Raw genomic sequence first — 16,127 nt, 5'->3', positions numbered from 1 at the left:
AACACGGCAAAAGACACCTTTGTCACTCTTGGCCCTTAGGAAATTCCAGGGCTTTTAGGAGCTCTGTGCTAGAAACAAGAAGGCCAAATACATATTTCTTATTATACATCATCATATCCCAGGCTGCATTAAGAAATTCTTGCATCCATCCTTTTTCTTTGTTCTTGATTCAGAATAGTTAAATTAGCTTTGGTAATCAGTTGTTCAGAGGAATAGCCTGCTCTTTTATTTCCTTGGTTAGTGATGCTTTTTTGAGTAAGGAATTATTTATTCCCTTCCCACAAATTCCTTTAAAAATATGAGGTGCTACCAAAATTGTTCAGAACTAGCTCTTTAGATGAGTTCCTGGGAGCCCATGTCTGTATTTGTCTCTTTCCTCTCTCACCTAACTGCTTCCTCTCTTAATCTTCTATAGTCTTCAGACCCTTTGGGTTGATCCATAAGTGAGGTTTGTGTGCACTGTCAAGAAACAGTGATAAAGGGGCGCCTGGGTGGCTCAGTCGTTAAGCGTCTGCCTTTGGCTGGGGTCATGATCCCAGGGTCCTAAGCCTGGCATCGAACTCCCTGCTCGGCGGGAAGCCTGCTTCTCCCTCTCCCACTCCCCCTGCTTGTGTTCCCTTTCTCGCTGTCTCTCTCTGTCAAAAAATAAATAAAATCTTAAAAAAGAAAGAAACAGTGATAAAGCTGTGGACTGAAAATAGAGCAAAGGAAGAGAAAGCAGAAAAAGGCCAAAGGGGGGGGTCTTACGTGGAGAAGGCATTATTCTGTTTCTCACATCGGATTCCCTTGCAGTTGTTTGGCTCATCGATCGCTCTGGTCTCATAATAAAAGTAAAGCTGGTTCAATCCATTGGCAAAAGCCAGCAGTACTAGGCAGTAGATAAAGAGAAATTTGAGGATATCAAGCAGCATGCGCCCCAAAGAGATCTGCAGAGGCCCTAAGTGGGAGTTGGCTGTGAACAGGGATATGAGACGCAACGAACTTAAGATGTTGGATATTGCAAAGAGTGCTTCTGCAATCAGGGTCGGGTGCCACATTTCCCATTCTTCCCTTGGACGAGAACCATTATACTGTAAGAAACAAGTGCACAAGATGAGAGGTACAGTGAACATTTATAAAACTCTTTCCTCTTTTCTCCTGTCTAGCACCCAAATAAAGCTACCAAAGTAAGCATCAAGCATTCATTTATACAACAGGCCCTGTGCATGGCACTGTTTGTCTCCCCTCCCTATCCAATCAATATATGATGCTAATAACTCTTTTCCTCCCACTCTCACCCAAATATATTCCCTGCATATACAGAGAAAAATGAATTTTAGAGCAATCATCTGGAGCAACCACCTGTGGTTTATCCACAGGCATTTTCTAACTGTGAGTTTACCAGATTGTTGGGGAGTGTCACTGGAACAGCGCCATTGGTACGCCCCAGGTAGTGGGGACAAATTACTCTGCTTCCTAATGAGATTTCAAATCAGATTTACCTCCCCAATCCCCCATTTCCTTCTGAGCACCATGGACAACTTGTAGTTACTGAAGGACTAGGGATAGGTTCGGCCTCCTCGGTGTGTAATGTTCATCCTGACTTCCTGGCTGACTTGCAGTTTGGGGCTGTTAGAGCAACCTTGCCATTACTCAGCTTTCCGCTGAATTTTAGCAGTCTGTAATGTATTTCATACTATTACAAAAAGCATGTCAACCTTCCAGGTAGTGAATTTAGTACTGTTCCACATGGTGGTGTAGGCATGTATTTTATAGTTCTTTTGACAGCCCTACAAGTTCAAGTGTCCTTCTAGTACAAATGAAGAACCAAGGGGTTGAAGGAGGGGAAGAGCCAGTATTTCTGGGGTTGGTTGCCCATTTTTCAGCCCTATCCTGGACTTCCAGGTCCTAGAATATAGGGAGCAGCTTTATAGAAAGATGGCTTCATTGTGAGACCTTAGGTCCGATTTGGGCTTTGTCAACTTAAAACTGCCTGTATCTCTCCATTGCATCATAGAATGAGTATAGTATCTACTCCTATCCACTGCACAGGTTTGTGATTATGTATCCATATGTGAGAGAATGTGTGCTCCATAAGGAGAGATGTTATGGAAATAAAAGAATTTGCGTATTACCTTCCCCAAGACAGAAGTAGATTTTGCCTGGAATTCAATCCGAAGCATATTGCCTAGAGCTCTCATCTAAATATCGCAATTTCTTAGGACTAAATGTAAACAACTTTTCTGAAAAAATGTTGCATTGGGGGCCAAATCATATTGTTAGCATTTCTAAACTGTGCTTCAGTTCCAACAACTGACAAAACTGGTGTTGTTAAAATCATTTGTGTGTATCCAATATTCTTCATTGTCAGAGGAGTTGGGAGAAACCTTGCCACCCTTGTGCTTCTGTTTTAGATGAACTCTAGGTGGCTAATCCGTTTTATACACTCTTGGCCAAGTCTTGTATCTCTACATTTTTCCTTCCCAAACAACAACAAAAACACCTCACATTGGCTGCATCGCAGTGAGGGGTGGGCATTGTCATGCCTGTTTTACAAGTGGAGGAACTGAAATCCAGATAGGCAGAGTGACTTGCTTTAGATCACACAGCAAGCTGGTGGCAGAGCCAGGACTAAAATTGTGATCTCCATACACTCGGTCTGGCATTATCTCTATTAAATGTTCACTCAAATGATAGTTGATGTCACAGCACATATGTTAGATGGGTCTTTAAAAGTTCTGAGCTCTATGTGAGAGATGGAGACTACTGATAATGAAACAGACTTATATTTTAAAACTAGAAATTATCAACTGGAACATGCACAGCTCATAATTCAGGATTTTCTCCCTCCATAATTACAGCTGTAAGCACAGGGAAGTCTGCTGCCTGGGGGACAGTGAGTCTGCATTTGTAGAACATTCAGAAGTGTGAAAAATGATTCTTATGGCAAATCTGTGTTTTGCATCTATACCTTTGGAGGAAGATATTATAGAATATGAGAGCAGGGAATAAACTTGGAGCTCTTTTAGCATCAAGGTCAGCAAACTTTTTCTGTCAAGGGCCATATAGTAGATATTTTTGGCTTGGTGGGTTATATGGTCCTTGTCACAACTACTCAACTTTTCCTTGTAGAACTAATAGGGAATACGTGAACAAATGGATATGGCAGCAGGCCAGATTTGGTCTGCAGACCATAGTTTGATGGCTCCTGGTCTAATACAAGTGGTTTGCAAATTGTGTTCCTTGAAGACTGAAGGTTCAGTAGAGGCATCCGGTAGCCACTCTGGGAGCCAAAGAGGAGGCCTGGGAGATTGATTCCTCAATCCGAATTCAATCTTTGAGCTCTCTAATATATTGAAGTTCTAAGTAAGTTTTAACTTCAAGATACGGTTTCATGGAAAAAAATAAAAGGCTGACAGCCACTGATCTAGTTCAATCTGCTTATTTTTCAGAGGCAGAATCTCAGGCTCAGGGAGGTAGAAGGATGACCTATGGTATTCTAGCTTGGGACAGAGCAAGGATTACATTCAGGTTTCCTGATTCTTGAGTTAGTGATACTAGGAGGCGAGTGATTTTTCTTACATTGTTTGAGATAGAATGCAGATTGAAAATTGGCCTCCATGTCTTTCAAAGGGGTATAAATGGCACTCTGACAATTCATGAAGCAAAATATGAAGAGGGCCAGCCTAAGGTAGGGACTTAATTATAAGGACGGAGTGGGAGATTGTGTCTTCAGCCAAGTACTGGCTGAAGAAAGGACCATAACTCAATGGGTACCAAAGTTCAGATTTAGTTTGAATGTATGGAAGTAAGGTGGTGGTGGGATAAATCTCGGTGGTACTATCCTAGAAGACACAAAGATAATTATTCTCCATTTGTAGGATTATCTGGGGGGCACTGAGGGCCGATCTTATGTGTATTTGTTCATTTTGAGTACTTTGGTATGCGCCTTTTGGTTTCTGTTGTTGAAGACCACATGCAGTGGAGTATATATCTTGTTTTTGCTCTAATAAAGGATCTTCTGTAAGGCCAGCTTATCCCATGGCATTTCTGTACTGCCTTAGTACAACAGTGATCAGAAATGTTTCAAGGGGCCTGGGGACCAGCTTTTGTGGCTTTACCTCATAGAGGTTGTCTCAGCCTACTTGGAGAAGTTCATCTCAGACTAGTATGTCTCTGTGGATGAGCAGACCAGACTGACCATTTGCAATTTCTCATTGCAAATCCAAATCTGCATGTGGCATGTCTTGCTTCATTAATTCTCCTTTTTTTTTTTTTTTTTTTTGAGAAGAACTCCAACTTTTTGGCAAATGTCTCCTTTGGGTTAAGTGTTTATCAGTTGAGGGGCATTTATTCAGCTTAATATAGCTGATTTATCCTTCCACTATGTGATGGGGAAGTTCTAGCTCCTTGGAATCCCTGCCAGTGAAATTGAATAGGTTATAAAATTAGTTAATATTGGGAATCTGTAGACATGTTTATATCCCTAAGAGTAAATCCTTTTCGTGATCATTTATTCTAAACTTTCTTGTTTAAGCAAAACCTACCAATTTCTAGATTGATAATCTGTTGTCCCTCCTGTGTATAAATAACACTTCCAAAGGAAGAGGTTTTTTTTTTTTTTAAAGGCAAACAGTGTTACTTAGCAGAGTGCCAGAATTACATGGATTTCATCCAGGCACATTAACCAGAGAGATTCAAACATTTTCCTCACCAGCTTTTTCTTGTAAGGAAGTTGTAAGTATGTGTTAAACGATCACCACAAGTATAAGGCATACTCTTAGGCTTCTTTCAAAAATGTTTCATGACTGCATTCAATATTCATGCTCCACATAACTAACTCCCAAGGTCTTCAAATTTATGCAATATGCATATTAGGGATATAAAAATAAGTTGTTGGAGATTTGGGGGACAGCCATATTCCCATTCTAAAACTCCCTAATGTGGGAGTTAGTGCCAAAAAGCATGACTGACTAGACAATCTTGGAGATTGAATTGTCAGCTTTTCCTCATGCTGGAGAAGTTCAACTCAGGGTAGAAGGAGCCAGCCATTCTATCATCTAATGAGCACCAAATCTGAACCCAGGGCCTAGGACTACCCAATATGAGATGTTGGACATGAGGCTATTTTTCAGGACAATTTAGGCTGTACATTGTGTGGGAAAAGCATTAAGATATTCTGTGTGTGTGTGTGTTCATTATCTGAATTGGTACCGAGGCATAGGTTGAGTGATACTCAAAAAGCTGGATTTATAACAGCTTGAATGATCATCCTGGTGCTGGAAGTAATGAGGGAGGCAGAGATGATTAAAGATCTCTGTCTCCTGGGGTGAAGTTTCTAGGGTTCCTCTACCTGTCATATGAAGAACACTTGAGGGAAGTGTGAATACTTAGCTTTGAGATGAGTCAAGTCAGCAAGTTAGGGAGAGATGGCTTCACACTGGAAGCACTATTCAGAAAAAGGAAGAGCTTTGTTCTGTTTGACCCAACAGGGAATAAGGATTATTAATGGATGTGTCCCAGGGAAAATAATATTAGAAAAACATAAAGTAGCACTTTTTAATGAAGTGACAAGGGTTAAGAGAGGTTTTTGGAGATTGTGAATTCAGTGTGTTTTCTGTCCCTGACCTATGGAAGCATCAGTGGAGCATCTTGGCAAGGATATTGTAGAGAGGATTTAAACACTCACTGGGTGGGTTCGTGGCTGTCAGAGTTTAAGAAGCTAAAGATTCATTTGTAAATTGTTCTATTCTTCACTTAGGTGGAAACTACTTACAAACTATTGAAAGAATGTTTGTTTATATGGTACTTTCCCGCATGGATTGGACTGTCAACAACAGTTTTCGCCTAAACTCTTCATGCTCCCCATGCTAAAGCTTAATGTAACCCAAATCACTGCTTAAGAAAAAGGGCAAACATTCCAAGTTACCTTGACATAGGCCACAATCTTCAAGGAAATGGTTGCCAGGTAGAGTGAGTTCATTGCAAAATCCATCAGATTCCACCAGTCATGGATATATTCAGTAAATCCACCATCCCACATTTCCTTAATCTCCCCCCAAATGAAACCTAAAGAATGGAGGCAAGAGGTTTATTTCTAGACAGGGTCAAAATAGTATCATAGTCATCACAGTAGGATTCCCCTGAGTAAAGACAGGCAGAAGCAATGAATGAATTGAGATCACTGGAGAGAAGCCCCCAGAGATGGTAATAATAACATATCTCTTTTTCTTTCCTGCGTCACCTCTCAGTTGTGGATTTGCCAAACCTGATAGGCTTTACCTGAAGATGCTCATGCATTATACTTTTCCAGATGCTACTCACTTTTAGCATTATTATTATAGTTACTGGTGCTGTTGCAATTTTGGGTGCTTGATTCTATCCTATTCCCATTTTGAAGTAGGAAATTTATTAATTTCATTAATAAACTAATGAGGTCAATATTATCCTATAGTCTTTAGTTTCCATCATGTGCTAGAGGGAAAACTCAGTAAGTTTTGAGGTCAACTAGCTGACCTCCAACCGAATTACTGGATGTTGAGGCTGACACTAGGCAAAGGGGCCCAAAATAACTTAGAACCCTCTTTTCTCCTTTCTCCTCTCATTGTGTGGGGGGTTTTGTGGAATTCTGCCTGATGACATAGATGTTTCTTGAATCTTGGAATCAAGAAACCAGTAAAAGGTGTGGCTGTAGTCTAAGGCAGTGCTTCTCAGCTTTAAAGTGCATGTCAATCACCTGGGGATAATGTTGAAATTCAGATTCTGATTCCCTAGATCCAGGGTGGGACTTGAGATTTTGTATGTCTAACAAGTTCCCAGGTGATGATGCTGACATTGCTGATTTGGGAATTACAGTTTGAGTAGCAAGGATTTGGAGGATAGCAATGCATTGGAGGGTCCAATGCAATCTAACCATGCTTGGAGACTACTGGTGAAGTTACTTTTACCATGAATTGTGTGAATTTCCCAGGTTTCCCTCCCGACTGTGGAATCATTACCTATATAGGATGTGGACCCTGAACAAGTACTAGGATTCTCTGGAGTAGCCACAAGAAAGGTTCAAGTGCTCTTGAGTTATAGAAAGGGCATTGAATAGATTAACACTTGCTCTGTCTAGCTTACCTGCAACCCATTCTGACTGATATTAGGCTTTCCTTCCACACCAACTGATACACAATTTCCTGTCCTTGAAGATGTTAGGTTAGCAGAATTAAGCCCTGGGTTCACTGCCAGTCTCACTGTGGGCCAGGTAATACTAAGTGACCGGGGTCTGGGGAAGAAGGAACCACATTTCTGAGACTCCCAACAAAGGACTTCCCCACGGCACAAAGAGAAGATGTCCTGATTCAGGGCCAGTCCATCTGCCTGTTCCAGTATTTTCTGTAAACAGGAGCAGCAGGCAATCTGGCCATGGCTCCTGGTTTCTTTGACTCACCGAGAACCCAGGGCAATATCATCCATTCCACGACAGTTGGGGGAGGCCCCTGTACATGAAGGTCTGTCCTGACGATATGCTGAGAAGCCAGGAGAAGCATGAAGAGGAAGGTCAGATATGATGCTGTGTGGCAGATAAACTTGATAAAGGGTTTCTTGATGAACAGCCCAAGGTTGCTCCTGGGTGAGATCAGATAAGCTATAGACAGCATGGGAAACAGGAACCCAATGGTCATGCAGGTAAGCAGCTTGACTACCCAGTGTTTCCGTCGCCATCCAGGGAAGCCGTCATACCACAGGGTGGCAAGTAACTGTTGGCAATTAGGCTGGGCAACAAACTGGGAAAGAAAGAGAACAAGTTAGGCATCTTGGACGTCCAGGGGGACGTCTACATTCATAATACCTCTCCTAGTTTACAGCCAGCTTCATGGCCAATCCCCAGAAGAGGCCTTTTTTCCAGATTTCCATGAATGGATCTAACCCCAGAGACAGCTCTACATCTCAAGCTATGAGACTGGATTTTCCTTAGGGTTATTTGCTTCATATATTAAGCAAAATCACTCTTTTGGGTTTGTGCTTTGTCATACTTCCCTGTTCTTCCTCCCATCATCTTAGAGAAATGGTTCCCAAACCTTGGCTCTCCATCAGATTCATCCAGCGAACATTAAAATATTCAGATTCCCAGGTTACACCAAAGACTGACTAAATGAGCATCTCTGGGGAGTAGAGCCTGGGCAGCTGTTTTACAAAGTTCTTCTGGGAATATCTATGTCTTTTAGCAGAGAATCATGAGGACATTTTATTTCAAATTGGTTCACTTTTACTTATTCCCTGAGCTTACGTGAGGTCATCAACAAATGTGCACTATGTTTGGGCAAACACAAACTGGCAGAGAATAAACTCATGCCTGTGGCTATGGTTTAGAATGGAAATGAGTTCCCTGCTTGATTTTGTCTCTTTTCCCCTTTGGTTTTGAGCACCTCTTGGTTGGCTAGCAGTGAATCAGCTTGCTGCTTTGCCATCTATTAATACCCTCTCAAGTCTAGACACGCAGAAGAGGGAACAATATTTGGGGGCCCAAATTACAATACTGTGTACTAACTCAGCTGGGATTTTACTTAATGGCAGTCTCCAAAGTGTCAGTGATTAATAGTTAAGGAATCATCAGGATTGCAAGTCATCATCAAGCTGCCACTTCCTGGTAAGCAACTCAATAGGGAGCTCAACTGTCAGCCGTGATTTTAAATACTGCCTACATTTCCCAGCTTCCCATGGGAAAGGTTAAATAGAGCTGTACCATATAGCTTACTAGGACAAAGGAAATAAAATTCTCCCATGATTTAGCTGACACCCGAGGTAGACTAGCCCAACTTTACTGTTAGTATATCTGTGAAGGTCACTGGCTTCCCACCAAAACCATTCTGCTCTTCCTTGAGCACATAGCTGGACTACACCTTCCAGTCTCCCTTGCAGTGAGATGTGGCCACATGACTAAGTTCTTAATAATGGGACTGCTGAGGAATGATGGGTGGTACTTCCAGGCCTGGCTTATAGAAGTTTCCCATGTGTGTTCCTCCATGTTCTCTCCTGCTTCTGGCTGACTAGGATGTGGTAACCCAGGATGACCTAGGAGTTTCTGTCAGCTCGTGTCCATCAATGACCATATAGAGGAGAACTATCCTGCCAATACCTGCCTTGGACTGTTACATGACTGAGAGGATTCTAGTATGTTTGAACCATTATGTATTTGGGAGTCTAGACTACCCTAAAGCACTTTACTATTATGAAACTATCAAAAAGAAACTCTAACATTTTTTTATCATGTGATCTCATCTTCTTCAAAGATGCTTATGATCCCCAACATGTCCTGGATCACATAGAAAGACACAATCCTATAGTCTCTTACTACTCTTCTTGGCGCACAATAACCTATGCCAGAGGCTGGGATGAAAAAGTCCTAAAAAAAAAAAAAAAAGGACAGAAAAGTAGAAGTTAGGTAAAGCAAGATGTTTGGATGCAGTGGGAAGAGCACTGGGAGTGCACAATCTAGTGAGGGAGATGGATGTATACTGTTTTATAACAGTATAGTAAGGGCTTAAAGTTAAAATGGATATGAAGAAAGCATAATGGGAGCACAAAGGAGAGCAAATCTGGACTGCTCAGCCAAGGCTCCCTGGTGCAGGTGATACGTGAGTGGAGCATGACATGATGTGTAGAAGTTGGTTAAGTGTAGGAAGGGAAACGGAGTTATGGAGAGGGAAAAGGAGTGAACAGCCAAAGCAGAGGGTATGACATGACTAAAGGCATCGAGGTTAAAAAAGAGCATTACCTGTATGAGGAACTAGAGCAGTCTGGGGTGGCTACAGCTTGAAATGCAAAGCTGTGAGTGGCAGGAGATAGGGCTGGAGAAGTAGACAGGGGTTACAGAAGATTAAAATGATAACCTTTGGCTACTGTAAATAGTATGACTCATTTTAAAAGAGATAGGGAGCCATAAGCAATATGTTTATGTGTGTGAGTGTGTGCGAGTGTGAGTGTGTGTATTTGTGTGTGTTTAGAGTAGTGGAGTAGTTAAGACTCTCCACTGTAGACTCTGGAGCTAGATTGCATTGGTTCTCTTTGTTCTTCAGTGATTTTGTCTGAAGAATGGAGATCATAGCATCTACCAGCAAGGGTTGGTGTGAGAATTAAGATCACTTATGGGGTGCCTGAGTGGCTCAGTCGGTTGAGCGTCCAACTCTTGATTTTGGCTTGGGGTGGTGGGATCGAGCCCCATGCTGGCCCTGCAATTGGCGGGGAATCTGCCTGAGATTCTCTCTCTCCCTCTCCCCCTGCCCCTCCCCCTACTCATGCGCACGCACACACACACACACACACACTCTCTCTTTCTCAAATAAATAAATAAATAGGAGTGCCTGGGTGGCTCAGTCAGTTAAGCGTCTGCCTTCAGCTCAGGTCCTGGTATCTAGCCCTGCATCAGGCTCCCTGCTCAGCGGGGAGTCTGCTACTCCCTCTCCCACTGCCCCTCCCCCTCTACTCATGTTCTGTCTCTTGCTTTCTCTCTCTCAAAGAAATAAAATCTTAAAAAAAATAAATAACTCTTGAAAAAAAAGACCACTTACTACATACAAAGTACTTAGAACTATGCCTAGCACATAGTAAGGGCTCATTCAATCTTAGCTGCAGATATTATTATGCATGTGATAGGATCAGACTTAGACTTTAGAAAGATCCTTCTAGGGATCGAGTGGGAGATGAATGGGGGGCAGAAAGTGGGCAAAACTTGAGGCAGGAAGACTGGTTAGGAATCTGGTATATGATGATTGTGACTTGGACTAAGGTAATGGCAGTGGAAATGGAAAGCCTCGCTCAGAGGCAAAATGCTGTGAGGAGGTGGAAGGAAGTCGCAGGACGTGGTGATGGATGGGGAGTGAAGTAATAGAAGGGGATTGAGTGTAAAGGGGTGGGGGACTTCCCTTTGGGGTGAATTGGTAGCTATTAGTGTCATCATCTGAGAGTGGGAACACTGAAGCTGGAACAGGTTTACGGAGATGTATGCAGAGTTAGATTTGTCTGTGTGATGCTGAATGGAGATATCTGGACTGATGTACTGATGCAGGGGTTGACCAACTTTCTCTGTAAAAGGCCAGATAGTAAATATGTGGGGCTTTGCAGTCCATATAGTTCCTGTAGAAACTACTCAACTGTTTCGGTGCAAACTCAGCAATAGACAATATGTAAATATGTAAATGAATGGGTGTTTATTTTTTATTTTTTTAGATTTGTTTATTTGAGAGCGAGATTGGGGAGGGGCAGAAGGAGAGAGAGAAAGAATCTCAAGCAGACTCCCTGCTGAGTGCCGAGTCTGATGTAGGGCTTGATCTCATGACCCTGAGATCATGACCTGAGCTGAAATCAAGAGTCAGATGCTCAACTGACTGAGTCACCCAGGTGCCCCCTGCCAATTAACACTTTAGTTGTAGTTTGCCAATCCCTGTACTATGATATTGCTCCCTGCTGCTGCTAGGACCAAACAAATATTTGGACCATGTCAGCAGTGGTCTTTATGACTGCCTGGGACTTCCCCTCATGTATCCCCAAGAACTCTGACTCCAGAAATCACTTTCCCTTAGGCAAAAGTGCAGAGGTGAAGCTTCTTTGAATAAAGGATATTACCATCCAACCTCTATCTTCACTGCCTCTGCTCTGATTTTCGACTAGGCTGAAGATGGTAATTTTAAAGTTTGGACAGGTTTTTATTTTCTGTTTCTACATCTGACAAGAGTAGTGTAGGGTGGTGTGGATTCTGGCAGAACAAACTGCAATTAGAATATTATAAAGGAAGTTTTTGTTAAGCCACCACGTAGTATGGAAGCCCAAAACATCTGTGAGCCTTGAAAGCACAATCCTGATTCCTGTTTGCATACTGAAGTTCAAATTTGACAGGTTATTTAATCAATCTCTACTCGATTTCAAGAATGCCTCAGAAGGAGAGATTGCAGGAAAAACAGCAGAGTGTGTACGCATTGGATGCTTGATTGTACTAAGAGCCAAACTGTACAGAGACTAGAGTGGTAGTTTTTAATTTTGAGGGGGTCCAATTTGTGTTCTATTTTGTTGCTTGTGCTGTTGCTGCCATATCTAAGAAACGATTACCCTATCCGAGATCACAAAGATTTGTACCTAGGTTTTCTTCTCTGGATTTGATAGCTTTAGCTCTTATATTTAGGTCTTTGATCCAATTTTGAATTAACTTCTGCATATTGTGTGAGAAAGGGGTCCAACTTCATTCATTTGCATGTGGATATCCACTTGTCCCAGCACTATTTTATTGAAAAGGCTATTATTTCCCCATTAATTTTGGCATCCTTATTGAAGATCAACTAACCATAAATGTAAGGATTTACTTTGGACTCCTAATTCTATTCCATTTATCAATAAGTCTATCCTTGTCTTGTTCCTGATTTTAGGGGAAAAGCTTTCAGTTGGTCTCCATTAAGTATGATATTAGCTATGGCTTTTTCATAGATGGCTTTCCTCAGGTTAAGGAAGTTCTAAACTGTTTTCTGAGTTTTGTTTTTTTTTTTTTAATCATGAAAGGGTGTTGGATTATGTCAAATGCTTTTCCTATGTCAATTGAAATGTGTGTTTTTCTCCCTTCCTTCTATGGATATAATGTAATACATCAATTTTGTTATGTGAATCACTCCTACACTACTGGGATGAATTCCACTAGGTCATGATGTACAATCCTTTTTATCTATTTCTGGATTCAGATTGTTTTTTGTTAAGCCTATTGTTCGCCTCAACTGCTATCCACTGTTTCTCAGGCTGCTGTGATGTGAAACAGTTTCTGCTGAATTTTTCAACAAATGCCCTTAGAGAAAGGGCTGTTGGTCCTGAGTAAGATCACATAAACACAAGCTGTGTAAATGGAACTTTTCTAGGGAGTTGCCAGACAGGTCATATAATGACAGTTTTCTGGGGATGGGTCTTTTGGGGGAGCTCCAAACTCTGTCTTCTCCTTTCCAGTGGAGAAGCTGCCAAGCTGTTGCTCTTCACAGTTGCTGTGGTTCCAAGGCTGTTGGTTTTCAAGACTATGGTGGGGCTTGATAAAGGGGGAGAGGAACAGGCAAGTTAAAATATGGCAAAACTTGCTCTTCTTACCAAGATTCAGCTGTTTTTCTTGAATACATGCTCCTCTGGTTGTTACAAGCCTTTGGTTAATTTTCAGAATTGTGAAAATGTTTATTTGGAATATTTTTCCTATGCCTTGTTGCTTTTTTGGAGGAGTGGGTTTTCAGAAGTCCCAACTCCACCATTCTGGAAGTGTTTTCCCTTTGTGACTTTTTAACTTTTCGTGGGAGGTGATGTTGTATTTGGGTTGTTAGATTGTGGCCTAATGCAAAGGATAGAGCCCTTTCCCAATTTCTTCCTCAGGGGGCTTCAAAGAAAAAAACACCAAAGTTTGAGCAGTATGAGAGCTTCTTCTTTTTTTTTTTTTAAAGATTTTATTTGAGATAGAGAGCAAGAGAGAGCACAAGCAGGGTGAAGGGCAGAGGGAGAAGCAGACTCCCCGCTGAGCAGGAAGCCCGATGTGGGGCTCGATCCCGAACTCCAGGATCATGACCTGAGCTGAAGGCAGACACTTAACCCACTGAGCCACCCAGGCGCCCAGTATGAGAGCTTCTTAAAAGCCAGAGGGCTGGGTATTGGTCAAGGAATAGGAGCATGTCTTAGTTTCCATTATATTCCCAGTATTTTGCTAAATGCCTGGCACAAGGTAAACACTGAATAAATATTTGTTAAATGAGTGATTGAATAAATAGGTATGTGATAGGTGAACCTTGGTGGAATGCTCTCTTTCCAAAGCTTTCTTTCCTTAGTGTACTTAGGGGGTGATGTGTGGTAGTTAAGACAAGCCTCCTGGAAGTTGAAATGACGAACTACTCTTAACATAGATTAACTACCATATATTGAGCTCCTGTAATGTACCAAACATTGTATCAGATTTTCTTTTTTTTAAGATTTTATTTATTTGTCAGAGAGAGAGAGAGAGCACAAGCAGGGGGAGTGGCAAGCAGAGGGAGAAGCAGGCTCCCTGCTGAGCAAGGAGCCCAATGCAGGACTTGATCCCAGGATCCTGGGATCATGACCTGAGCCGAAGGCAGACGCTTAACCAACTAAGCCACCCAGGTGTCCCTGTATCAGATTTCACATGCATTACCTCACAGCAACCCTAAAGGCAGATATTAGCATTATACTCCTTTCACAGATGATGGAACTAAGCTCAAGATCACATTTCTGGTATGTGGTAGGGCCAGGACTGGAACCCTGGCTTGGCTGATGCTATAGACCAAGCCCTTCAACACTGTACTCAGGCAGTCCATGGATAGTATGAGCTGAGGCCTGCAGAAAGCTGAATTTCCCAGTATTGTCCCCACTGGCCTGGCCACAGTGACCAAAATGCTCCTGTCACTTACTGCTTTGGGTCAAGGTGTTGAAATTATATTCGTGTTTTTATGGGGCACCTAAGTAGTTCAGTTGGTTAAGCGTCTGCCTGGCTCAGGTCATGATCTCGGGGTCCTGGGATCGAGCCCTACATCGGGCTCCCTACTAAGGGGAAATCTGCTTCTCCCTCTCCCTGTGCTCCTCCCCCTGCTCATCCTCTCTCTCTCTCAAATAAAATCTTAAAAGAAAGTATATTTATGTTTTTAGGAGGTGGTAACATATAAAACTATTAACTAACAGTTTAAAAGTGAGTGTATCATATTAGCCAGTTACCTACCTATAAGGGGCCTGCACACCAGCAAAGCTGAAGAGCAATGATCAGAAGCCCAGGTCTGGGCTCCTGAGTGGCAGCTAGGAAAGGCAGGAGGGAAGATGCAGAGCTAAAGGACACAGGGGAGGGGAGGTGGGGGAGGAGACGCTGAAGATCTTAGTGTCTTGGTTTGGCCGTCCCAGGCCAGATCTATATAGGACCCCCCTTTACAACCGCCCAGATCTTTTCTTCACAAACCTGCTAGGGCCCTCGGTGCAGTTCCTTTTATTTTTAAAAATCGATGACGCTTCATTTCTCCAATGCTCTCAGGCAATAGCTGAAAATGAAATTTGTCCTTACTGTATAGGACCTTTGGAAAAGCCCTGGCTTTTCTCCTTTGACATAAAGCTGCATTGTAAATGGAGGGGCTCAATAGCTCTTTGCCCCTTGAAAGAAAGATTCTTGGTAGGAATAACGTCAGGTTCTACTGGAAAGAGCGCCACCCTCCCCCAGACCACTAGCAAAACTGTTTGGATTTCACCTAGGCAGAGCTCTGACTTCATTCATTCAGTGAGGAGAATTCTCTCCCTAGGTCCCCACCAGTCCATCGCATGCTTGCTCCTACAGCTGTCTAAATAATCACGTGGCTTTAGTGCTTGGTTCACATGCTGAACCCAAAGCAGAACAGAAGTTGACTTGCTCATGGCTAAGGGAATGCAAGATCAATGTGAATCAGTTTAGCCGTTTCAACAAATATTTCTGTACATCTGCTCCGTGTCCAGTTCTGTGTGGTGTGTGGGGAGAGGGTCACAACAAGAGAGACCCACAGTGATTCTGGCCTGCAGGATCTCACTGACAGACCAGCCAAACTCACATGAAACAAGTAATAGGACAGTCATGTTTGTGTTCAGATGGCCTGCGCAAGCGGTACAGATGGTAAGAGTGTCAGGTTCTCAGCTGGGTGGTGGCCACACACTGGTGAAGGCTACTCCCTTCCAAATCGGGAGATTTTGCCAAGTAAGGACGTGATTAAAAAAAAAAAAAAAAAAAGCCTACGCCCCTTTGACTCTTCTGTTTGCACCACTTCATAAAAAGAAATGTCAGAATAAAGTACAGTCATTCAAACTGGATCCATTTAGCGTTAGGAAAAATTGACTACATTGTCATGAGGCACAACAACTTAGGAACTCAGGGCATTCAGAGAAGGGACGAATCAGCAGGCACTAGAGACTGAAGGAAAGGCTACAGAGAATCATTAAATCAGAGAATCTCACTTCCTTCTGGAAGCCTTCCCTGATTGCCCCAGCCAGAGGCGATCCCTCCTCCTCAAACCCAGACGACTTTGCTTCTTCCTTGAGGTACCTCTTAGAACCTGACCTGTGTTACACTTACTTTTATGTAGAGCCTGTGACTTGGCTTTCTTACCCCATAAGCTTCTGAAGGGGAGGGATAA

General features: G+C 42.5%; 1 protein-coding gene across 1 annotated transcript in view; it reads right to left on the bottom strand.

Annotated features, from left to right (window-relative positions):
* TRPC5 (transient receptor potential cation channel subfamily C member 5) overlaps positions 1–16,127 on the bottom strand; it is a 126,844-nt gene that overhangs the window by 41,072 nt on the left and 69,645 nt on the right. Inside the window, exons 3-5 of the mRNA XM_044911780.1 lie at positions 7,415–7,751; positions 5,909–6,048; positions 748–1,070 (exon numbers count right to left, since the gene is read on the bottom strand). Coding sequence (XP_044767715.1) covers positions 748–1,070; positions 5,909–6,048; positions 7,415–7,751 — 800 coding nt within the window. The remainder of the gene's footprint in view (positions 1–747; positions 1,071–5,908; positions 6,049–7,414; positions 7,752–16,127) is intronic.

The sequence above is a fragment of the Neomonachus schauinslandi genome, chromosome X (genome assembly GCF_002201575.2).
Source record: "Neomonachus schauinslandi chromosome X, ASM220157v2, whole genome shotgun sequence".
Lineage (NCBI taxonomy): Eukaryota > Metazoa > Chordata > Mammalia > Carnivora > Phocidae > Neomonachus > Neomonachus schauinslandi.
This window is presented reverse-complemented; position numbering and strand designations above follow the sequence as displayed.